The following is a 26,470-nucleotide window of genomic DNA, read 5'->3' as shown; positions in this document are numbered from 1 at the left end:
AGGGAGCCGGAGGAAAGGGGGCGCTGTGCGCGGAGGGCCCCGTGAGTCGGGAGCCGCGGCCAGTCTCGCGCGAATCGGCCGAAATCCCGTGTTTCGTGGCCGAGGCGGAAGCTCCACGTCAGAGGATCAGTCAGTTCGGTCGGGCTTCGGCGAGAGGTTTGAGCTGCTGCAGCGATGGTGGGTCCAGCAGCCTGGCAGGGGCATTCCTGGGAGTGCGGGTAGATGCTGACTGAGAGCGAGCGAGGGACCGGGAGCGGGCTGCAGAGTTTCTCGGGTGGGAAGGCCGAGCTCTGTGGACGGGGCCAACACAGGCCGAACTCTGGGTGGCGCCGCCACAGGCCGAGCTCTGTGGACGGGGCCGCCACAGGCCGAGCTCTGAGGAAGGGAGGGGAAGATACAAACCCCCCATCATCTGTGCTTTCAGACTGATTACCTGATATTGCTTTAGATGAGCTGCAACTTCCTGTAACTAAACATAGGAAATATCAAAACACTCCACATTGATCCCTGTCAGAACACTCTGCCCATGGCACTAATGCTGTTATGATCCAAACTCTCAGTAGTGGAGTGTTAAATATGCAAGGTATTGTTATTTTCTGTGACTAAGGAATAACAAATAAGTCACTCATTGCAGCTATGGAAGTATATTGGGAAGCTAAAATAGTTACCGAAGGGGCGGCACGATGGTGCAGTGGTTAGCACTGCTGCCTCACGGCGCTGAGGCCCCCAGTTCGATCCTGGCTCTGGGTCACTGTCCGTGTGGAGTTGGCACATTCTCCCCGTGTGTGCGTGGGTCTCATACCCCACAACCCCAAAGATGTGCAGAGTAGGTGGATTTGCCATGCTAAATTGCCCCTGAATTGGAAAAAAAATAATTGGTTACTTTAAATTTTCTAATAGAAAAATAATTACTGAACGTTCATATGCAGTGGATTGTGGAGTTTAATTATCAGTAGAAGCACTGTTCCTGCTGGAAGGTTTAGTTTGCTTTTTCCACTCTTGACTGGAATGATTCGCTACAGATGGTTTAATGGAAGCTGATAGCCCTCTGGTATGATGCGCAAATCCTGTTCATACGTGAGCCTAGACTCTGTGGTTGGCTGTTGCAATGCCAAGTTTCAGATTGATCAGACTTTTTGAACTCATCCAGTAACAAAGTGCTACCTCAATTTAAGAAAGGAAATACCATTTTTTTTTTCATGTTTATAAAGCACCTTTCACCTCAGGACATCCCAATGTGGTTAATCTGCAAAAACTTTATTTACAGAGCCTGACAGAGGCAAGACTTAGAGCAGTTAACCCAATGACAGACCCATATTTTTGTGGGTCTATGAGGCTGAGTTCAGTCATGCTCACAGAGATAGCATACAGTTGTTAAAGTAAAACAAATGTGACAGATTATCACTTTTATTAATTGATTCAATTAAAGTGTTGTTCTTCCTCAGAATTGGCTTCACCTTTGGGAGAACTTTGTTAACCAGAAAAGTACTGCTGTATCTTTAACGTTACAGTTGCAGCATACATAATATTCTATAAGTAAGAATTAAAATTGATAAGAACGAAATATTGGAGTATATATTTGTCTTGGTTGGGAGTACAACACAGGCAATAGCGATTTGGCAGTCACTTTATGTACTTCTGATGCCTTTATACCCCATGTGTTTAAACTCATCCAATGTGCACTGTGTTTAAGTATACATTATCTGGAATAATATTAGTGCTGTATTCACTTTTGTTTTCCAGCCTTTGAGACTAGACATCAAACGGAAGCTGACCGCTCGGTCTGACCGAGTGAAAAGTGTAGACTTGCATCCAACTGAGCCATGGATGTTGGCCAGTCTTTACAATGGCAGTGTCTGTGTATGGAACCATGAATCTCAGGTACAGCTGCTTTTTTTCTCCAGTTCTAAACAGTTTAGCATTATAGAATTCCTACCGTGCAGAATGAGGCCTTTCAGTCCATCGAGTATGCAGCCACCATCTGAAAGAGCTTCCAACCTATCCCCATAACCCCACCTAACCTGCACGTCTTTGGACTGTGGGAGAAAACTAGAGCACCCGGAGGAAACCCATGCAATCACGGAGAACGTGCAAACTCCACACAGACGGGCACCCAAGGCCGAAATGGAACCCAGGTCTCTGGCGCTGTGAAGCAGCAGTGCTAATAATTCAGATCTACTCACTGCGATTATACCACCCTGTCTTTTCCTGCCACCTAAAAAATGTTTGATGTTTCTATTCTTTTCCCTCCCGTGCAGTACAGTATTCTCCTTTTCCAATGGTGTACCAGCTTTCCTCTTGTGAACACAGTGAGACGTCATTTTCTGCCAGAGGAACTGCATATAGAAGTCTTCACATATTTTTAGTTTTCATTCTTGATGAGGGAATGTTTAACATGTAGTCAGAGAAGTAAAATCATCTTGCATGGAATCATAATAAGTAAATTGTTATCTTGCGTATAATTCCCCAAATAATAAATATCCACATCTGCATTTTGTGCTTTATCTCTATATAAAATATACGTGTTGTGGTAATGAAACAGATTACAAATCTTCCAGTTCTGAGGTTCAAGTCAGCACAGAATGTAACTTTCCTCTCAAGTAAATTAATTCATTTTAATGTTTAATGGGTTTCTGCTGCGCAAATGCCACAGTCACGAAACAGCTCAGAGCAAAATTTACAGCGTCACTTATAGAAACAACCGTGAGCAATTGAAATATCTGAGTCTTGAGGTTGTGTTCAGCGGTCTCTGTGTAACAGTTCACACATCCGAATTCTGATCTTATTTCATTCGCCAGACCAGATATCTATCATCTACAAAGCCCAAAATGTGATTAAATTGAAAAAGTTTACACCATGATTATTCAAAGATGAATAGTTCCATCACACGGATCGCTTATTTAGTTCCCCTTATGTTGTTCTACTTTCTCACAATATTGTAGGTTTTGTCTGGTTATGCTAATTAACATGCATTTACAGTATTGAAGTAAATGGCTTTTCACAGCAGGGAAATTGTGTTTTGAATAAACTGGTCGCATTTTAATTTTTTTTTACAATTCTGTACTCTTCCAGACACTCGTGAAGACATTTGAGGTGTGCGATCTGCCTGTGAGGGCATCTAAGTTTGTGGCACGAAAGAACTGGGTCATCACAGGAGCAGTAGGTATCTTTGGCTGGATATTTTATGAGTCTGAAGATGCAATACAGCACCATTCAGACTAAAGAGTTATAGAAGTAATCCATGGTCTTTTTTGAGCTAGCTGATCTCAGTTAGGCAGTAATGGGGGCGGTGCTTTGCGCCTCGCAATCAACTGGGAAAACAACAGCTTGCAGTTATATAGTTTAATATAGTAAAACATTCCAAGATATCTGACAGGCACGTTATCAAGCAAAGTTTGAGAAGGGTAAAACCAGGCATGCTTCCATCTCCCAATCATCTTCGAATGTCCCCAATTAAAAGTGCATGTGTTGAACATTTTTCAGGAGCTACTATCAGCCTAAGCTGCGATGACCCATCCATATTGAATAGCCAATTGTCACTCAGTGCCAGGATTCACATTTCAATCCTTAACCTGGTTGAGGCATAAGAGCGTTGCTGGCAACTGTGGAACCAGTAAGGAGTTTAGAATGAGAATATTTTTTTATTCATAAATGGATTGATGAAGGAGAAAATAAATGTTTTTCTATTCAGACAAGTTACATACCTCAATTAAAAATTGCCTGCTCTTTAATTATGTGATTAGGCTACCTCCAGATAACGATCTGCTTTAATTTGTTTGTGTGAAATTGCTTAGAGAACCCAGAGACCGTTTCCCAACCCCATCTGAGGAAGGCACGTATGAATAGATTAGTCTCATGGGTACTTTGATAATATCTCTATTGCACATTACATTGTGCCAAGCAACAACTTGTCCTTCAGGAGAGATAACTGGTGAATCTGCTGTTCATGTGCAAATGAGAGAAGCGATGGTGGATCTGGTGTTGTGGTAGAGTTAGATCAACTGGACGTTCACCTGAGTCAGTCTTTTGAATTTAGGATTTTATCAGATTGATGTTCATGTACATTAAATCTCAAAATTGGGTTAGGATTTTTAAAAAATTAATCTTTAATTATTATAAATATAGACAAAAGAATTATTAAAGGAAAAGTGTGGCAAAAATGTCACATGACGTTTTACAGACAAGTTCCAGCAAAAGACACAATTTATAAATATATTGTAGTCACTTTAATCATTTGATGGGAACAGTTGTGCGTCCCTTCTTTCAGTGCCATTTGTATCATGAATTATGTTGGTGTAATATGTAAACTGATTTAATTTATCAATGAATGTGAAGTTGCTGCCTCATTGCGTTTCGACGTGTTAGTGAAAGTTGTCTTTTTGTATTGACTATCTTAAAAATCATTGTGTTTTATTGTGATTTTTAGTTCAGATGTTTGCTCTGTCATTTTGACGCATTGGTCCACAAAAACCTGTACATCCTGAATTTGCTGAGAGGTCTTGGCTGTTTTTGAATTTGCAAGGCATATAATCTCTTCTCTCTCGTAATTTAGGATGATATGCAAATCCGAGTTTTCAATTACAACACACTGGAGAGAGTTCACATGTTTGAAGCTCATTCAGATTACATTCGTTGTATTGCTGTCCACCCAACTCAACCTTATATCTTGACCAGCAGTGGTGAGTTACTTCAGATTTATTTTTTAACGTTTCAAGCTGACCAATATTGTAGTCCGTAAGTGTAAAATTAATAAAGCTTTTTATTTCTGATTGTCATGTGAGAGTACCTTTAAGAAATGGGTGTTTAAGAAATGTACCTTTAAGAAATGGAACTGCTCATGTTACTGAAGTGATGTCAGAGGGTGGGGGGGAGCTGAGCTCACTTCTGCTTTTTGAATTTCAGTTTGAGAGAGCAGCTTGGGTGTGTCTGTGTTTCCAGTGAGCTGCATGAAGAAAACAAAGGGGCTGTAGCTGAAGTAACCAAAGGCAGCAGCACGGCTGAACCTTTTCTCACTATATATATTAAATGTAACCTAATGTGCTCCTGTGTGAAGGTTGGTTAAGTCTTTTGGATGTTAAAAGGTCAGCTGAAACGATTACTTAGTCTTTGGGGGTTATCTTTGAATTAATGGGTGTTACGATATTCAATGGTTGTTTTAAAAAGGTTAACTTGAGTTGATAGAATAAACATTGTTTTGTTTTAAAAAACACTTGTCCATTTATGCTGTATCACACCTGTAGATTGCGCCGTGTGCCCCCCACACCACAATCTATTAAAAGTTGTGGGTCAGTTGAACTCCATGCTACACTTTGGGGTTCGCTAAACTCTGACCCATAACACTGATAAAATCTTTTGATTTTAGTGCTCGTGGGTGGAAAAGTTTCTGCTGATTTTGACTTGTGTTGTTTTAGAATCTTGATCATTTAAAGAATGGTTTCAAAAACTGGTAAATTGTTTCCTTGGTAGATGACATGCTGATCAAACTGTGGGACTGGGAGAAGAAGTGGACCTGCACCCAGGTTTTTGAAGGGCACACCCACTATGTTATGCAGATTGTCATCAACCCGAAAGACAACAACCAGTTTGCAAGTGCATCCTTGGATAGGACGATTAAGGTATGGGAACAAGGTTGAAGTGTGGTACAAAACTATTTGGAATCAAGAGCTGAGAAGCTTTTTTATAATAGTTAAAACATTTCAGAGCAAAAAGGCATAAAACTTAGAGACTTGTAAACAATATGACTTTACCCCTCCGCCTTAAGGATGGAGACAAACATAATATTGTGGTAGAGTGTTATATATTTGAGTTAGGAATATTTGAAAGGGATTTGTATTGCATATTTTGTTCTTTTGTAAAGATCTTACATTGAATAAATTCTGTGTTGGCACTCGTCAGGTATGGCAACTTGGCTCATCCTCACCTAATTTCACCTTGGAGGGCCATGAGAAAGGAGTGAACTGCATTGATTACTACAGTGGAGGTGACAAGCCGTATCTGATTTCTGGAGCTGATGACCGCCTAGTTAAAATCTGGGACTACCAGGTAAAGAGAAATTATTACATTGGTAAGTAATTGCTCATGCAGGTTGAATAGTTATGTAGGAATATTTAAGTGTGAAATGCAGTGGATTCTACTTAATTGTGAAGCTTTACTCTGTAAAATTATTTTAGAAATAAACATTGCTTCCATGAGGATATCATATAAAAACCTGGCTGTAGTCTCTGTTTTGATTTGAAGGTCAAACTTAGCCATGTAGGTCAATCAATAGCTGACAAAAACACTGATCCAGCATATAAACAATAAACATTTTCACCTAAGAGAAAGTAATCTACTTTGTATAAAGTTGCTGTTAATAGTTAGAAAAAATCTGCACAAGTTGCAGCACTAGTCAGTTAACCTGATCCCGTTGCATGTTCCATTGCCAAATGTACTGAAAACATTTAGTCCTGAAATAAGCATTGTATATTATAACTGAAATAATTCTGTTTCGCTGTAGAATAAGACTTGCGTTCAGACACTGGAGGGCCATGCTCAGAATGTCTCTTGTGTTAGCTTCCATCCGGAACTTCCAATTATCATCACTGGATCGGAGGATGGTGCGTATTGCGTATGTTTCAAAAGTTGCTATTGATGCTTACTTTGCACCACTTCATGTACTAAAAAATCCAAGCAGTTACGTTTATAGGATTAAAAAAATGTTGATTTATTGTCTTCAGAGATGCTTTGGAGTTTCCAAAAGGGCAGGAGGGAGATTGTATCCATAGCTGTAAGTTCTACCTTGCAAATATATAATTGTTTAATAAATTGGACACCCTGAATAGTCCAGTCTCAGCAGCTATTCATTTTTCAAAAGAAATTTTGTGTACAGTGTGATATGGAGCAATCACAATTTGTTTTTTATGATGGACTGCTGAAATATTAGTGCAGTTTTCGAGCTCTATAACTCTAGTAACTTCTTCCACAACTTTATTATTTTGTGACTGAAAAGGCTCTTCTGCTCCTAACTTCATAATTTTAACTTGTAACCCCTGATATTTAAATTCTTAATAGTTGTGAACAGTGTGTCTCTTAAAGGTTGAAGTATGAAATTTCAAATAATTATAGAACATTCCAAGTGACTATGTTAAAGATTGGATTGGATTTGTTTATTGTCACATTTACCGAGGTACAGTGAAAAGTATTGTACTGCGTACAGTTCAGACAGATCATTCCATGCATGAAAAGAAAGTACAGAGGGCAAACATAAAATATACAATGTAAATATATAGACATAGGTATTGGGTGAAGCATACAGGAGTGGAGTACTACTCAGTAGAGGAGATATGTGAAGAGATCAGTTCAGTCCATAAGAGGGTCGGTGAGGAGTCTGGTAACAGCAGGGAAGAAGCTGTTTTTGAATCTTAGTGTGGAGAAGTTTTAAAGAAGGATTGAATGTATACGAGTTGGTCAGAGATGCAGGGGTAATAGTTCCAGACTCTTAATTAATTAATTAAATTAATTAATGATTTAAAAAACTAATGAGACTATTGGAAGAATAGGCTAGATAATCCAATAGTCTCCTGTCCTAAATAATACTGTGGTTGCTATGTATATAACAGACCAATTGTATTTATATCTTTAAAGGTACTGTCCGTATCTGGCATTCAAGCACTTACCGTCTAGAGAGCACTCTGAATTATGGAATGGAACGTGTTTGGTGTGTGGCAAGTCTGAGGGGCTCCAACAATGTGGCCCTTGGCTATGATGAAGGCAGTATCATCATTAAGGTATGTGAGCTAAATTACGTCTGTTTGAATATCTATAATCTGCAGTATGAAGGTGTCATTCTTTTATGCACACTAGTCATTAAATGAGAATTTGAATAGTGTGAAGGTTTCCTGATGCACCAATGTAGTTAGACAGATTAACTTGTATTACCCTCTGACTACCAGACATATGTGTGAGTGCATTGTATCAAGTCTGTTTCATTAATAAGATATCACCACGATATGTTGACTTTATCATTGCTAATAGGTTTTAAAATAATACACACTGTAAAATGTGTGGGGGGGGCTCTATTTCTGATTTTTGTTTGTGCATGGCTAGAAGTGTCTGAACTGATTTATTGTTGTTGTTTCACTTCCTGCACCCAGTGGTACACCTAGTGGTTCATCGTTCCCATTGTGAATGTTTTCCTGGAACAGGTCGATAGCCTGTTGGCAGAGTATTATAGCTTGAGGGACGCCAATCCACATCAAGAATGGCTGACCAGGAGTCTCCCCCGCTCTTACCACCTGCCTTCGGCACGTTGGAAGGATTTTGTAGGTTGATACTCAACCTGCTTGGCTTAGTTATGAATGCACCTTCCTGCCCATCAATTCTTAGGGTGGAACACAAACACAAGAGGCAGGGATGATATCCAGTGCACTACAAGACCTCCTGAGTTAATATAGGGGCATATTAATCTTTGAGAGGAAGTGTATTTTTACTATTCAGAGAGCCGTACTCGCAATACAAATTATTTCCAAAAGGCATTAGATAATGTGCACCTGAAGGGTTATTTTACAAGATAAGAGCTCATAGTGTTGATATATTAACTTGGATAGAAGATTTCCTAAACTTGGCTAGAAGATTTCCTAATTAACAAGAAACAGAGAGTTGGGATAAATGAGTAATTTTCAGGCTATCAGGCTTTAACTGAAGTGCTACAGGGATCAGTACTGGGACCTCAACTACCTCCAATCTATATTAATGATATGGATGAAGGAACTGACTATATTGTAGCAAAAACTTCTGATAATGTGATGACCTTAGAGACTGTTAACATTTAAAGAGAAATCAGAACACCCATTAGTTAACTGACAGAACAATTTCACTTTTCTAAACCAAAGCAAACTTTATTGTATATATAAAGAAAATAAACAAAGCAAATGCTCCCAACTTGACAGTATAGCTTATAAACTGTGTATACTACCAATCCAATTTTATTTCTACTCCCCTACCACCTTCCAAAAGTTCCCTTATCTTACAAAATCTCGAAGACTCATTCACTTTTCCTGGGACCAGCCCAAAGGTGTGTCTCAGTCCTCAAGAATTCACTTTAATTTCTCCTCAGTGTTCCATTATTCCCCAAAGTATGAAACCTCGTGGGGATCCTTTTAGCTAACTGATCCTCCAACTCTTCTTCAAAACATTATGACTGGACTTCTTAGCTCAAATTTAGCTAACTCCTTATTTTCACTGTCAGGGTCACAAGAGATCACTTCCTCTAGTTTCAAGCTGGACAAACCTTCTACTCCCTCGTTCTCCCTCTAACTGTGAACTGCAACCTACATAAGACTTCCTTCTGTGAGAACAAACCAGATAAATTAAGCAAAGAAACCTAACCCCACAGCCTATCTCCATGACAATGGCATGCTTTGGGATGTGCCAAAATAGGAATACAAACTAATTATGTTCTACCCTCGTTACACACCTTGGTTGTGGCCCATCTAAATAGTTTATATCTATTGGATATGTTTGCCCTCGCTCCAGATTTGTTGAGTCCATCAAATAAAAATCCATGTTTACGAACTACCTCTAGCTCCTTGCCATAGGGTTGTTTATCAGTTTCTTAATCCGGCTTTTCCATTTATCTTGCATTTAACACTTTAATCTCCAATCTAGAAAATGTATTCTTAAAACTAAAAGTTATACCTCTAAAACACACACAAATTATGGAATCAGACATTCACAACAGTAGGAAAGCAAGTTGTGAGGAGGATGAAAAGGGATATAGATAAGATTAAGTGATTATGCAAAAATTTGTCAGATGGAGTAAATGTGAGAAAATGAAGTTGTTCACATTATCAGTTCAGAGGAATATGGGGTCCTTGAAAATGAATCACAAAATGTTAGCTTGCAGGCACAGCAATTAAGAAGGTAAATAGAATGGTTGTTTTTGCAACAGGCGTGGTGTATAGTCTTGTTACGACTGTACAGTGTATTAAATGAGACCCACACTGAGTACTCTTTGCAAGTTTGGTCTCCTTACTGAAGGAGCGGTATACATGCCTCGAAAGCAGTTCAGAGAAGGTTCAGTTGTCTTAATTTCTGGGTTGGAGGGGTTGCTTTATGAGGAAAGGTCGAGCAGATTGAGCCAAATGCATTGGTGTTTGGAAGAATGAGAGGTGATCTTATAGAAACATATAAGATTCTGAGAGGTCTTGACAGGGTAAATACAAATGTGATGGAACAGTCTTGTACTTGACAATATTTATGCTTATTTTTTTAAGCTTGGTCGTGAGGAACCTGCAGTGTCTATGGATGCTAGTGGTAAAATTATTTGGGCCAAGCATTCTGAAGTTCAGCAGGCTAACCTCAAAGCAATGGGAGACACTGAAATAAAAGATGGTGAAAGACTGCCCTTGGCTGTGAAAGACATGGGAAGCTGTGAGATATATCCACAGACGATTCAACATAATCCCAATGGAAGGTAAAGCTTTAACTTTCCCCAATTTAAAAGAATATTTTGACAACTACTTGGTGCAAAATAATTTAGGATTAATCTTTAGTTGCATTGGGGCAAAGATGGGGCATAATTTAGCTGTTATGGGGCTGTTACTTAAGGGACCCAGAGAGTGGTGAGCCTGTGGAATTCGCCAGCACAGAAAGCAGTTGAGGTCAAAACATTATACGTTTTCAAGAATGTGTTAGATGTAGCTCTTGGAAGTTAAAAGGATCAAAGGATATGGGGGGGAAAGTAGGAACAGGTTACTGAGTTGGATGATCAGCCATGATATTGAATGGCAGAGCAGGCTCGAAGGGCCAAATGGGTTACTCCTATTTTCTATGTTTCTATGACTGTTATCTTTAAGTGAGCTTTTTAAAATATAGTAATTTACTGTGCATAATTTTAGTAAATTATGCTTGATCCTCCAATTAAAAATAACATGTCCTTGAAGTCACTTGCAATATTTAAAAAAGTTAATTTTTAGTAAAGTATGAGAACGGTGATAAGGAAATATAATCTGTCATTATTATCGACAGCCTTCCATCTTGCACCTTGCTAGTCAAGTCAGTGTTAAACTTTAATGTGGTTCAGGAACCCTTCTATGGCCTCACAATTTGTCTCATTTGCTACCAATAAAGACAGTAGGCTGAGAAGTTGCAGGGTTTGCTGGCCTCTGTTTTCTCTGGACTCTATACTTTCACAGCTGAGTCCTCCACTTCTTCTCACCTCTTCCAATACCTCTCCAAATAGTTGACCTCCAGAGGTTGTGGCCATTAATAACTGTCTGTGTTAATGTCTGCCACCTTCATATCTTGCTTTCAATTGTTCTTGTGGCAGAGGTATGGAAGCCCAGAGATCATGACCCAGTTCACCCTACAGAGGGTCTTTGAGTATATCGTCGTCATCCATCTAACCAATGTGGTTGACCATTGCAGGCATTGTTAGCTTAGCAATAAGTGTATGCTGACCAAATTAGCTGGTGAACCTTGGCCTGCCAAGAGATGTCTGAGACAGCGAAGGTGGAAACTGTCAGTTTTTTCTCCTGTTTTGCATATGTTGTCTAGGTCTCACTGCAATAGAGGAGTGCTATTTTTGGCAATATTAATTTTTTATTAACACATTCATTTCAATTTTTGTGTTTAGGTTTGTGGTAGTCTGTGGTGATGGTGAATATATTATCTACACAGCAATGGCTTTAAGAAATAAGAGCTTCGGATCTGCACAGGAGTTTGTATGGGCACATGATTCTTCTGAGTAAGTAAATTTATAAGTATGTGATTTTAATTTATAGTCAGGAAACACTTGAATAACCAATTGATATGCTTTATTTTCAGATATGCAATCAGGGAAAGCAACAGTGTGGTGAAAATATTTAAAAATTTCAAAGAAAAGAAATCATTTAAGCCAGATTTTGGAGCTGAAGGTAAGGAGTTTTGGTTTACATACTGCCAACTGCATCTAAGAGAGATAATAGCCAGATTTAGGAAATTATATTCATTTGCGGGATGTGGGTGTCGCTGGTTAGACCAGCATTTATTGTCCATCCCTAGCTGCCATTAAGAAAGTGATGGTGAGCTCCCTTCTTGAACTGCTGCAGTCCCTGAGATGTAGGTACACCTACAGTGCTGTTAGGAAGGGAGTCCCATTTTGACCAATGACCGTGAAGGAATGGCGATATATTTCCAAGTCAGGATGGTGAATGATTTGGAGGGGAGCCTCCAGGTGGTGATGTTCCCAGGTAACTGCTGCTCTTGCCTTCTAAATGGTAGTGGTCGTGGGTTTGGAAGGTGCTGCCGAAGGAACCTTGGTGATTTCCTGTAGTGCATCTTGTAGATGGTGTACACGGCTGCCACTGCTCACCGCTGGTGGAGGGACTGAATGTTTGTGGAAGGTGTAGCAATCAAGTAGGCTGCATTGTCCTGGGTGGTGTTGAGCTTCTTGAATGTTGTTGGAGCTGTACTCATCCAGGCAAGTGGAGGGTATTTCATTACATTCCTGGCTTGTGCTTTGTAGATGCTGGGCAGGCTTTGGAGCGGTTCCGGAGGTGAGTAGTCACTGCAGGATTCCTAGTTTCTGGTCAATGGTAACCCTCAGGGTGTTGATGGTGGGAGATTTAGCAATGGTATTGCCATTGAATGTCATGGGGCGATGGTCGTTGTCTGGCACTTGTGTGGTGTGAATGTTACTTGCCAATTATTAGCCTAAACCTGGATATCGTCCAGGTCTTGCTGCATTTGGACATTGACTGCTTCAGTATCTGAGGAGTTGTGAATGGTGCTGAACGTTGTACAATCATCTGTAAACATCCCCACTTCTGACCTTATGATGGAATGGAAGTGATTGATGAAGCCACTGAAGATGTTTGGGCCTAGGACACGACCCTGAGGTCAGGGTAATGTCCTGGAGCTGGGATGGTTGACCTCCAACCACCAAAACCATCTTCCTTTCTGCCAGGTATAACTCTCAGTGGAGAGTTTCCCCCCTGATTCCCATTGACTCCAGTTTTGCTTCAGCTCGTTGATGCCACAGCCGATCGAAGTCTGCCTTGACATCAAGGGCAGTCACTCTCACCTCACCTCTGGAATTCAGCTCTTTGTCCATGTTTGAACCAAGGCTGTGGTGAGGTCAGGGGCTGTGACCCTTGGGGAACCTAAACTGGGCGACCATGAGCAGAACATTGCGAAGGAAGTGCCAATTGATATAGCACTGTTGATGACTCCTTGCAACACTTTGCTGATGATTGAGAGTAGACTGATGGGCTGGTAATTGACCAAGATGGATTTGTCCTGTTTCTTGTGTACAGGACATAGCTGGGCAATTTTCCGCATTGTTAAGTAGATGCCAGTGTTGAAGCTGTACTGGAACAGCTTGGCTAGGGGTGCGGCAAGTTCTGGAGCACAAATCATCATTACTGTTGATGGAATATTGTCAGGGCCCATCGACTTTGCAGTATCCAGTGCCTTCAGCCATTTTTTGATATCACATGGAGTGAATTGTATTGGCTGAAGACTGATACCCGTGATGCTGGGGATCTCCGGAAGATCATCCACTCAGCATTTCTGGCTGAAGATTGTTGCGAATGCTTTAGCCTTATCTATTGCACATATGTGCTGGGCTCCTCCATCATTGAGGCTGGGGATACTTGGGGAACCTCCTCCTCCAGTGAGTTGTTTAATTGTCCACCATTCGCGTCTGGATGTGACTGAACTGCCAAGCTTAGATCTGATCTGTTGGTTGTGAAATCGCTTAGCTCGGTCTATTATTTGCTGTTCGGCACACAAGTAGTCCTGTGTTGTAGATTCACCAGGTTGACGCCTCACTTTTAGGCATGCCTGCTGTTGCTCCTGCAGAATTGCAGGAATTGTTGCTCTCTTTGCTGCAGAGTTTTGCAAACTGCCCACTCTCCATTTTATTAGTGGCAGGAAATTGAACACTCCATTCCAGTTCCCTCAAAATGATGCACTTGTCTAGCATTTTGTCTAAAATTTCACAAAAATGACTACGATTATGCTGACAATGTTTGGTAGATTCAGAAGTCTTCGTACATTATGAACAAAAATAGAGGAAACGGATTTGACTATTCCTTACTGTGTATTTAAAATCAGAAGGTTTTCTTGGAAATGTTTAAAAGCTTTTCTAGCAAATCTGTAACTTACATGAAATGCCATGTAGATGGAGAGTTTAAAGAAGGTTTTTTTGCTGGAAAAAGACATTTCTTGCTAAAGCTTTTCATCTTGCACTCATCAAGGCATTCACAGGAAGACAATGCAAGGAAAATCGACAAATTTATACTGTATGATAAAAGAGTGCTGATTTGTTAGCAAGTGGACTCTGATTGGTAGAGCCATTCCCATTGTGAATACGCCAGTTGCTGGTGACTGACTCTTAACCGGCAGGCATTGTTTTAAATATAAACAAGGCAGCTTGACTCTAGTCATGAGCCATGAACCAGTGAATGGTGGTCACTTATTTTCTTTCGCTGAAACACATGCAATGTGTATACATGTTCCTTTTGTCTGTAAAGAACAGGGCCCTATACTACTATACATAGCTTCCAGAACACGTAAATGCACCACTGAGCCTGACTGACAATCTTAAATTGATGTCAGCGTAATTCTTAGCACACAGGATTATTTAACAAATGTTGTTCAATCGCGGAATCACATCTAATATTGGGCACTGCGAATGTCCTGATGAGTGGGTAGCACAGTGGTTAGCACAGTTGCTTCACAGCTCCAGGGTCTCGGGTTCGATTCCCGGCTTGGGTCACTATCTGTGCGGAGTCTGCACGTTCTCCCCATGTCTGCGTGGGTTTCCTCCGGCTTCCTCCCAGTCCAAAGATGTGCAGGTTGGGTGGATTGGCCATGATAAATTGCCCTTGGTGTCCAAAAAAGGTTAGATGGGTTTATTGGGTTAAGGGGATAGGGTGGAGGCATGGGCTTAAGTAGGGTGCTCTTTCCAAGGGCCGGTGCAGACCCAATGGGCCGAATGGTCTCCTTCTGCACTGTAAATTCTATGATTCTATGAGTGCAGGCCTCGACAAAAATGTTTCTCTCAAGTTCTGTAGTCCCAAACAACTAAGTTTCTTTTAGTATTTACATGTAAGATGGATACTTTTTAATAAGCAATACATAATTAGTTATATAACAGCTTGAACTGCATTTTAAATAAAAGATGTTCAAACATTTGAGTCACATGCTGTTTTGGAATTCATAACTAAAATGATAGCCAGATATGCTCTCCCCAATGATAAATCAGAAAGTAACCCTGTGCTTTGAAGTATATGAGAGTAGAAAGTGAGTAGAGACCTTGTTGTGGATGGGAATTAGAAAAAAGAGCCAGCTGGAGCATAAGTAGACCAAAGTAAATGAGGGAGATGGGTGGGATCAAAAGAAAAGAAAACTAGGATGAGAGGGAAGAAACGATCATCAGGTATCATTTGGATCTTACTGTTTTGATTGACTTAATTTTTCATGTCACGGTTGATTACAACAATACAATGGAGCGAGGCTATGAAGGCAGATCAATAGTTTTCAGTTTTGTGGAACATGTACCAGATTAAATTATTTTTAAAGTCTGATGATTGAGTTCTGGAATGATGACATAAGTACTTGTTATTGAAATGCTTTCACAATGCAATAAATTATCTTATTTTGCTTTTTGGTTTCGTCTGACACTCTTATTTGAATGTGATAACTTTAAAGATTTTGATGTTCATAGGCATCTATGGTGGGTTCCTTCTGGGTGTCCGCTCAATGAATGGCCTAGCATTTTATGACTGGGAAACCACTGAACTCATCCGCAGAATCGAAATACAGCCCAAACATGTAAGTGATATAAACATGCCCAAACATGTAAGTGATATAACCTGACGGTTCCACCAAGGGAGAATAAATTAAGAACAGAATTTGATTTTTCAGTACCCATCTCGATTTGGATAAATCACCTTTTCTAGAATTTAAAATTGATGTATTTCCTTCTGGAATAGTTTATTTCTATTAAAAATGCGAATTTGTACGGCTTATGGCTTATCTGAGCTAATGATTTTTGTATTGTATTACTAGCTCATTGATATCCTCCCAAGGCAAATAGCTCCAGTAGAAGAGGAGTAATAGTATTAATTTATTGTTAAAATCTTTTCTTCAGATCCTGCATTCTACACATCCTGTATACATAGTAGGATCTTGCTGTATACTGTGGCTTACAATTTCTAGCCATGATGCTGATGGCAATCCTTTTAAAATGAATGGACTACCATTTGTGTTATGGTCAGAAAACCTAGTACGTGATTGGAACTTGCTGTAAAGAACCTGTATATGCGGTTGGGAATTGTGGAGAAGGAAGCGCTGGGTTCAGAAGTGATTTAAACCTAAAGAAAATAAGCTGAATTGAACTGAAGAATATTTTTAATGGACTGCCACTTAGTATGATTAATACAGCCTCTTGTTGAATGATTGTTTTATAAATTATTCCAGGTAACAGGAATAGAGGGAATTGTGATTGGTAGCAAGGGATTAAAAATAAAAATGGCCTGATTTCTGCATAGATTTAAATAATGAGTTAACGGCCTTTTCCAGTGCTTACTCATGAGAATAGGTATTTTCCATACATATTGTATAGTGCTTGTTACTAATTACTTTTGTATGTCCAATTTTGGGGTGCAGGTTCGTGGGCAGCAGCTGCCCTCTATTCCCTTCTTCAAGTGGCAATTTTTCCTCTAGTCTGTGGATTATTCTGCTGTCTAGGGAATTAAAGCAAAGCCTGATCTAGTTTTTGCACATGCTCTTTCCTCGTGGGATGGTGATCGGGCTCTATATCCAGGCTATGTTTACTCCTTCCCAAATCCATTCGCACGGAGATCCTATGAACTGCCTGTACCACCATTCCAAACAAGATTGAGCTGTTCTATAATTTGAAACAAAATTTTGCAATGCATTTGCTACAGTAATCACCAGAGCACCAGATAACAACGTGGGTACTTTTTACTTGCAGATATTTTGGTCAGACTCTGGTGAACTGGTGTGCATTGCTACAGAAGATTCTTTCTTCATTTTGAAATATCTTGCTGAGAAGGTGGCTACAGCACAGGAAACACATGAAGGAGTTACAGAGGATGGCATTGAAGATGCCTTTGAGGTAAGATGCAAATACCCAGCAAATCAATTGAGTAGTTACTTTGAAGAAACTGAGAACATAGAAATCATAGGCTGTAAAAGTTGCTTGAATAGAACCTGCCGTGAATAGAAACGGACGTGATGGGCCAAATGGTCTCCTGTGCTGAAAATGTTTCCAAGTCAGTCGGTTGTAATTATGCGGCTCCAGCCGTGACATTGATGGTGTGTTTTGATACAAAGTTACTCGATTTGTTTAATTATTTTGGTCGTATTTTTACCAGGTTCTTGGTGAAATTCAGGAAATTGTTAAGACTGGATTGTGGGTCGGAGACTGTTTCATCTACACAAGCTCTGTGAACAGACTTAATTATTATGTTGGTGGTGAGATTGTCACCATTGCCCACCTTGACAGGTGAGTGGGAGAGTGATGGAAAAATCACATGACATGCCTATAAAACTCAATATGAAATAATTTGGCAATTTGTTTTTAGTTCATTGGATGGTAACATTGTGGTCCAGCATTTATTGTCCTTGGGAAGGGGGTGATGAACTACCAATGATTTGCTGGTGGTTCAACTTGATTCATGTACTTGTATATTTAAAAAATCTACATAATTGAAACTGCTATTTTTTATTAAGGACCAATATGAAAATGCCAAAATTCAAGCTCTAACATTATTTTTTTAGGACTATGTATCTCTTGGGTTATATCCCAAAAGATAATCGACTATACCTGGGAGATAAAGATTTGAACATTGTCAGCTATTCTTTGCTTGTCTCTGTGCTCGAGTACCAGACTGCGGTGATGAGGAGGGACTTTTCCATGGCTGACAAGGTTCTTCCCACAATTCCAAAGGAACAAAGGACAAGAGTAGCCCACTTCCTGGAGAAACAGGTTAGATGAAATATAACCACTTGTGATGAATGCAGGGTTTTAGAGATATTGGATTATAAATATTTGTCAATTTATGGGTTAAAAGCCTGGGTTAGAGTGTGTTTGACTGCAGTAGTCATGTTTTTTAAAAGAATCTTGTTTTGCAAGATTAGAAAGCTTTTAGAAGCCAGAGTGAAATTGACCATCGTAAAAGCCGAGCTTAATGCACTGTAGTTTGATTAGGAGGAGCCCCTGGGGAGTTAGTGTTTTCAGCCTGGAAAGTTCATATGTTTTCAGCAGGGTCACTGCGGGGTGGATCTAAGATATTCAGATATTTTGAGAGAGCTTTTGAGTTGACTTCTGATCTGGCTAACACTGAGTCCACAAGAAAGGTTAGTTAAAAAGATTTAAAAAGAAGACAGTGCAGACTTGTCAGAGGATATGGGGGGGGGGGGGGGGGAAGCTGAAACAAACCAGTTGAAATAGCTTTTTGAAAGCATCCAGCCAGAGACTGCAGGGATTCTATCAGGAGCCAAATCTGTTCTGGAAAGCAAGTATTACTCCCTGCCATTTAGATGTAGGATGGTTTGAGAGCTGTATGTTTTTTCCTTTCTTGGGAATAATTGGAAGTAGAGATAGTGATTTAAGGGATTGTATTTACTACATTTAGTAGTATTGTTTAAGGGATAATTGTAAGCTATTTTCGGGTGACAGGTTAAAAATTTTAATATTGTGTTAAGACTTTTAAAATACCAAATCATTAGACAGGCCAGCAGGAAATCTATGATTCTAGGAAATATTGTTTAGATATTGAACAATGGATGCAGATTGAAAAAGAAATAGAAAATTAAAATAATTTATAGTGATAATAAAATCAGTGCTTCTGGTTGCAGTATCCTGAGTGACTTTAAAAATGTGATTTTCTCTGTACTTTTTATTTATCTATATATTTTAACCTGTAGAGTTATTCAATTATGTGAGACTTAACACCGAAAGACACTGGAAAACCTTGTTCATACATCAAGTCGTAGTCTTCTTAGTTACTTGCTGTCTCAATTCTTAATAACAAACAATGTTATGCCCCCACCAATTTGTTTCCTTATGCTGCTAGATGTATTTTATTATCACAACACTAACTCACCATAAACTGAGCAGTAAAAAAAACAGGTTCTTGCTGCCTCACATTTAGAACCAAATCAGTCCTTGATTGATCATTTTAGCTTTAACTAGTGCCTGTCCTTAAGTGTTACAAATAAGGATAAGTACTTGCAGCAGAAGCAATTTCTCCTGTACTTCCCTTCATCAATATTCATGCTTTACATTGGTGCAGTTTTTTAGGTAATATATTCATTACTTTCTGCACTCAAACGTTGTATGACCACACAGTTTGTAGAAATTTTTATATTGTTGTGTTTTCTTTTTTAATAAAAGGTTTACTCCTTAACTCAGATTCATCATTGACACTTTTGTCTTTGCAGAAATTGGGAGAAATTTAGTATTTTAACCCATGGTTGGTTTGAAATAAATAAATTAAGCTAAATCTTAGTGGTTGGACATGAATGGTAATGTGGTTTACAGGAGAATGTGTGGGCAACACAGTAATAAAGAAAATGTACAGTCGATAAACTTGCCATACTAAATCACAAACTAAATTCATGTTTTAGTTTCTGTTACAATTTATTTTCACCAGTATTATCGATTATGGAGATGTCGTTTTTCAAACGAATTACTCTTGTGAATGGCCTTGCAACAGTCCCCCGTTTTGAAGCTGCTATGCAAATTCAAGTTGTTGTTGTAGTCCTTTGGGAATGTGGTGACTGTTGCGATTTCACTTCCGTGTAAATAAGAATCATACTTAAGTATTGCGCAACAGATTTTGGGCCCAAAGGAATAGACTTGTGCACCAGTAGATCCAGATGAGGGCCAACAAATCTGCTATTTTCAGCCTGCCAGAACCTGGAGTGGTGGAGTTTATATAAGTGATTCTCATTGCAATAAATCCAGGCTGTTAGATTTTCCCCTTGGCATCTTAGAAAAGCTGGAAGTGCGAATGCATTTTTTTTTTACAAGAATCTTTAAGGTCTTTCCTTTTTCCACATAACAGGGTTTCAAATCACAGGCTCTTGCAGTATCCACTGATCCAGAGCACTGTTTTGAACTTGCACTGCAGCTTGGAGAGCTGAAGATTGCGTATCAGTTGGCTGTGGAAGCAGAGGTAAGCTTGTATTCATAACTTCTAATGTCTTTGGTTTAAATATTAAAACTGGGGGAAATTAAATTTTAAGAAAGTGTTTAATTGAGTTAGCCTGAGGTAAATCTATCAGGCTATTTCACACAACCATATTTCACTGGTCATATGTTGTCCTTGGGACCTGTTCCCAATTTGTAAATACCAGATATTGAAGTAAACATAAATCCTTTTAAGAAATGTTTATAATGCCATTTGTATAATTTCAAAGTTACCTCCTTCAATTTTTTGCCACGTTTTTACGTAAAGTGATATTATAATTTGGTCTTAACTAGACTGCTCCTTACAAATTCAGCTCCACTCAGCAGACTTGATTGGTAACCCTTGTTTAAGAAGCTTGAACTAATGCAACATTTTACTATGAACTCTCACTTGTTTTTTGTTTTGGGGAGGGGAAACTTTATTCAGTGCCATTATGTTTGTAAAGGAAACAAATTTCTGGGAACACTTGGCAGATGAGTCACCATCTGCAGAATGGACAGACAATTTAACATTTTGGGTGTGGTCCCTGCAATAGAATGGGAAGATATTTCAGATGAATAGAATCTATAAAGGAATGGAACAAAGAGGGAGGGCACAAAAAGTTCTGCACATGTAAGAGGAAATATGGTTCTTAAGTATAAAACAGGAGATGGTTTGGAATAATAGGGTAGGGCAGCATAATGAGAGTAATTAACAAAACATTGATAAGGCACACAGAAGGGCAATGTCCAGGAGCCTGCAAGTAGAATAAAATATGTTGATAATCAGGATGATCAGTGTTCCCATGGGGTGTTGTCACCTCAATCATCAGCCCCCTCCTACATATGTAGCCTTAAGTCTATAAGTCTGAACGTTTTCTTGCAAAATATCTTTTTATCCCCACAGTCTGAACAGAAATGGAAACAGTTGGCAGAGCTTGCGATTAGTAAGTGCCAGTTTGCCCTTGCCCAGGAGTGTTTACATCATGCACAGGATTATGGTGGATTATTGTTGCTAGCTACTGCCTCTGGCAATGCTCCAATGGTTAACAAATTAGCTGAAGTCGTTGAAAAAGATGGCAAGAACAATGTGGCTTTTATGACTTACTTCATGCAAGGAAAGTAAGTGCTTCAACGATACACCTTTTAACTTCTTTGAACAGACTGCTTTTCAACTGCAGTACTTTCGACATTGACAACTGCATGTACTTTATTTTTAAAACAATTATTGAATTATGTGTTTTGGGGATATCGTTTTCAAAGTTTTCGCAATTTGGTTTCAATTTTAAGATTCTCGATGCTCCTACCAGATCAAAAAGTCCATTTCAACCTCCCTATTGAATCCTTTCAAACGCAAAACATCTCAATTAGACTAAACTGTCTATACTCGAGGGAATACAAGCCAGGTTTATGTACCTGGCCCCATAATTTTACCCTTTAATCATTCTGGTGAATCTACATTGTTTCCATTCAAATTCAAGCTCAGCATATTTTTACTAGGTTTGGTGCCTAAAACTGACTAATCTCTTACATAGAATATACAGCACAGAAACAGACCTTTTACCTGATAATTGAAACACTGATCTGTACAACTCCCTGCCTCATCCCGACAGTAACATAATATTGATCGGTGGTGCAGTGAATTCAATAAGCAGATATTTAACGTTAAAACTTTTTTTTTTTTAAAATGTATGCAGGCTTGACAATTGTCTGGAATTGTTGATAAAAACAGGACGTCTTCCAGAAGCTGCCTTTTTTTCCCGAACTTACTTGCCAAGTCAGGTCTCCAGGTACGAGTCGGCAGTTTCAATTCTATCATGGCACAGTGCAATCTTGCGTTTATGTACATAAATATGCACATATGCATAAAATGACTTACCCCTGGATTCTAACTTTTCCTTACAGAGTTGTGAAACTCTGGAGAGAGAATCTCGCCAAAATAAACCAAAAGGCTGCTGATTCACTCGCTGATCCCACAGAGTATGAAAATCTATTTCCAGGCCTAAAGGAAGCTTTTGTTGCTGAGCAGTATCTGAAAGAAACCAACGTGACTAAAGAGAGACCTGCCAGGGATTATCCTCTTGTCACTGTAAGTAATAGCATCCTTCTGTGTTATATTGATGCTGTGAATTTGGATTTGAATGGAATTTGCTAGTGCTAATCTTTTTTTTCCTCCTATTTTTGATTACTAGCCAAATGAAGAGAGGAATATTATTGAAGAATCAAAAGACTTTGCATTGTCTCTGTCTGAAACACCAATGAAGGTAGCTGATTGTTATGAAACACATCCTTAATGTCAGAGCTGGAAAGATAACGTTATAATTTCAATGCGATGTAACCAAAACCTCCAACACTGTTGGCAATGGATATTTGAAAGAGTTCAGAGACCCAAAACTTGTAGGTCTAAGTTGAAATGCTCAGTACTTGCATTCTACCATTCGGTGGACTTGTGACACACTCAGCGAGGACCTCTGGTGGCAGGATCTTGGCCCTGCAGCGTTACAAATGCAAACATAATTGATAGAATCATATAAAGAGTTCATGAAAATTAGTGTTTGTTCCCAGACCAATATAAGAAAAACCTTTCTGCCTGCTTCCAGATGAATGCAAAAATAGTTGTTGGTTATTTAATTAAAAGGTTTCAGCATTTCTAAATGATTTAAACTTTTTGACATTGTAGAAACCTTCTAGTGATGAAGAGGAAGCAGTGACAGGTGTGTCGACACCAATTGCATCAGTGATAGCAGATGTAAAAGCTGTATTAGAATCAGCATCTGCTTATGTGGCAACTGCAGATGATTCAGAAGTAATGGATCTTCAAACTAAAAAGGTATTTAGCTTGAGCAGTGGATGCACACAGTTCATTTAAGCAAATCCATGTACAGATGGATCGGGCCAACTTCAATCATGCATTCCAGTACATACACGTGAAGATTCGTGGCTAGTGCCATGAGAACAATGCCAGGACAATTAAATATAAAACATAGTATTGTCTTTATACAAGGACTTGGTTAGACCTCATTTTAATTTAATTTAATAATCATTATTGTCACAAGTAGGCTTACATTAACACTGCAATGAAGTTATGAAAAGCCTCTAGTCGCCACATTCCAGCGACTGTTCGGGTACACGGAGGGAGAATTCAGAATGTACAAATTACCTAAGAGCACGTCTTTCAGGACTTGTGGTGGGAGGAAACTGGAGCACCCTGAGGAAAGCCACGCAGGGAGAACGTGCAGACTCCGCAAAGACAGTGACCCAAGCCGGGAATCGAGTCTGGGACTCTGGTGCTGTGAAGCAACAGTGCTAACCACTGTGCTACCGTGTTTGAATGCGGTGTCCAGTTTTAGTTACTCCAGATGCTGGGTGAAGTAAAAAGTTTGGGCGTAGGCCGCAAAATTGAAATCTAGTTTTAAAGGCCTTTAGATCCCACGGATGGCTTAAGAGTGCTGGAGTTTTGTTTTACTCGTGAAACATGTAACCTTTTGAGGGGATTGACTGAGGTATTAGAAAGGATTAGATTTACCCTTAATGGTAAGGCCAATTTGAGTTGCGTAAGTTGGGATCAGATGACATGAGTATAATAACAATAATAATCACTTATTGTCACAAAGTTATAGGAGCATAGGATTGAGATAGATATCAGGAGATATCTTTTGGAGTCATCGAACATATTGAACAAATTAAAGATTTCAAAAGGGAGCTGGACAAATATGGGTAACATATAGGTTAGTGGATGTAAATAAAAAAAGTGTCTCCCATCACTGATTGATTGGAATTTGATTGTCTTTGGGACAGACAAGCAATTTCTTATTTAACTCCTCCATCACACCAAACTCTCATCCTCTTCCGACTGGACCTTCCCTTGTAATCACAGAAGGTGTAACACCTGCCCCTTTACTGCCTCCGTCCTCCTCATTCAAGACCCCAAACACTCCTTTTAGGCAAAGCAGTATTTCACTGTACCTCCTTCAATTTGGTCTACTGTATTCACTGCTCCCATTGTGGTCTCTACATTGGGGAAGCTAAACGCAGACTGGGAGGCTACTTTGTGGAACATTTGCTCAGTCCACATGCATAACCCCGACCTTCTTGTTGCTTGCCATTTCAACTCTGCATCAGGCTCTCATGCCCACACGTGTGTTCTTGGCCAACTGCAGTGTTCCGGTGAAGCCTAACGCAAACCGGAGGAACAGGACGTCCACTTCTGATAAGGCATGTTACAGCACTCGGGAGGCAACTTGAGTTGACCAACTTGAGACTACTGTTACTTGTTCTCAAGTTTGCTTTCACTTGAGTACTGACCTTGGTTCACCTATTAACACATACTGCTACCTTACCTTAATGCCACTATCAGCACCTTCCATAGTCCTTCACACTGCCATTAGCACACCCTCTGTCTGCTTTACACATTTTTGTTCCAATCTCTACTAGCTCCCACCTATCACTGACCTGCTCCATCTCCTCTATACAGTATAAAATCCATCACATTTCTCCCTCTTGAACTCTGAAGAAATCATACGGACTCAATGTTAACTCTGTTTCTCTCTGTACAGATGCTGGCAGACCTGCTGAGCTTTTCCAGCATTTTCTGTTTTTTAGACTTCCAGAATCCACAGTATTTTGCTTTTAACTTCTTACTCAAATTGGCCTATTTTTACCCTCCCGGAAGATTGCATGGCTGCCTTTGTCACCTCTGGACTTGGCTATTCCACTTGCTTACACCTATTTAACCTGTCATCCAAAACTCTTCTGTTTATGTCTTCATTTGCACCAAGTCCAATCACCTATTATCCCTGTGTTTGCTAACTTACTTTGGCTCCTGGTTCAGCAAGGTCTTGATGTTAAAGTCTTTGTTTTCAGATCTCTCCATGTCCCCATCCCTCCCTATCTAACTCTAATCTCCTACAGCCCCACAACCCTCTCAAGATATCTATGCTGGGGTCACTTAATTCTGACCTTTTGAGCAACCCAAGTTTTAATTGCTCCACATTAATTTGCCTAGGATCTAATCACTGGAATCCCTTCCTTCAGCCTCTCTAACTCGCTTTCCTCCTTTAAGACGCTCCTTGAACACTACCTCTTTGTTTTATAATGTACCTTAGGATGTTTTATTGCATTAAAGGCAGTGTAAATATAATTTTCCAAAGGGGAATCATAGAATCCCTACAATGCAGAAGTAGGCCATTCGACCCATTGAGTCTGCACTGACCTTCTGAAAGAGCACCCTACCTAGGCCCAATCCCCGAAACCCACTTGGGGGCAATTTAGCATAGCCAATCCACCTAACCTGCACATCTTTGAACTGTGGGAGGAAACCGGAGCAGCCGGGGACCCACGCAGAAACAGGAATAATATGCAAACTCCACACAAACAGTTGCCCAAGGTTGGAATCGATCCTGGGTCCCTGGCCCTGAGAGGCAGCAGTACTAACCACTGTCACCCAGTACGATATGTAGGAGTTACATCATGACGTAGACCAGCTCTGTCTGTCTGTGTTGTGTTAATTCCCCGCTCTGAACCTTTTGGGGAGCAAATATGTAAGACATTGCCATGCTGGAAATTAATTGTCTACAGCAAAGGGGAAATCTGTGTGCAATGAATCAAAGATATGGAGTAAATTTGTTAGTTTCTGCAGAACTGACCAAATCAATGAGCCACAGGTCTTTCCCATTCAACTTGAATTGATGTGCAAAACATCCGTGGTCTAAAATGTTATTTTCTTAATTTCAGTCTCTGACTGATCTTGACGATGATTTGGATAACTTGGAGCTGGATGACATAGACACTTCAGACGTTAATTTGGATGAAGAATTCCTGGATGATTAAATTGAAAACCAAATATATTTAAATGTGACCAAATTTCTATTGAATGAGTGAATATTCAACTTTGGACAGTTCTAAAGTGGTAGAGCTGATCGGGCAGCAAGTTGACATTCTGAAGTGCATTTTGTACCACACTACAACAGGTGGCGCTGTTGCCAAGTCAGCAGATATGATGACATACCTGTAAAGTAAATCATGGAGTTAGTGTTTCATAACTGAATAGAAGTGCTCGTACTGTTGTGCTGTATTAACTCCAAATAAAACCAGTAACATTTTTATTATGACTCTGGCATGTGTTCTTTAAAGTGGGCGAGCCGAAAAGCCGATTAATTCTTTATCCGCAAAGTGCTCCATTAACCCATCTTTCATGCAGAAAGATCAAACTTAGTGTACTCATAATCTTTTGTTTTATTTTAGCATTAAACGATTTTGACACCAAATTGCACTTTTGTATGAATTAAGTGAAAATTAATTTTT

General features: G+C 39.6%; 1 protein-coding gene across 1 annotated transcript; it reads left to right on the top strand.

Moving 5' to 3' along the window:
* Window positions 1–26,271, top strand: copb2 (COPI coat complex subunit beta 2). Its single transcript, XM_072474560.1, has 22 exons — window positions 1–177; window positions 1,744–1,881; window positions 3,073–3,159; window positions 4,553–4,679; window positions 5,467–5,615; window positions 5,896–6,042; window positions 6,497–6,596; window positions 7,624–7,766; window positions 10,254–10,453; window positions 11,615–11,725; window positions 11,806–11,894; window positions 15,692–15,798; window positions 16,964–17,107; window positions 17,367–17,497; window positions 17,773–17,980; window positions 20,064–20,174; window positions 21,075–21,289; window positions 21,865–21,957; window positions 22,073–22,256; window positions 22,360–22,431; window positions 22,848–22,997; window positions 25,901–26,271. Exons 1-22 carry the CDS (start codon window positions 175–177, stop codon window positions 25,994–25,996), a joined length of 2,805 nt encoding a protein of 934 aa, XP_072330661.1. The 5' UTR covers window positions 1–174; the 3' UTR covers window positions 25,997–26,271.
* Window positions 26,272–26,470: the final 199 nt, after the last annotated feature.

This window comes from Scyliorhinus torazame, chromosome 14, assembly GCF_047496885.1.
Source record: "Scyliorhinus torazame isolate Kashiwa2021f chromosome 14, sScyTor2.1, whole genome shotgun sequence".
NCBI lineage: Eukaryota > Metazoa > Chordata > Chondrichthyes > Carcharhiniformes > Scyliorhinidae > Scyliorhinus > Scyliorhinus torazame.
The sequence above is the reverse complement of the archived record's forward strand: the minus strand, read 5'-3'. Positions and strand labels throughout refer to the sequence as shown.

Coding starts and splice junctions, on each gene's coding strand:
- copb2 (XM_072474560.1), top strand. Junction 21,958..22,072: donor TTGCCAAGTCAGGTCTCCAG/GTACGAGTCGGC, acceptor TTTTCCTTACAG/AGTTGTGAAACTCTGGAGAG. Junction 22,432..22,847: donor TGTCTGAAACACCAATGAAG/GTAGCTGATTGT, acceptor TTGACATTGTAG/AAACCTTCTAGTGATGAAGA.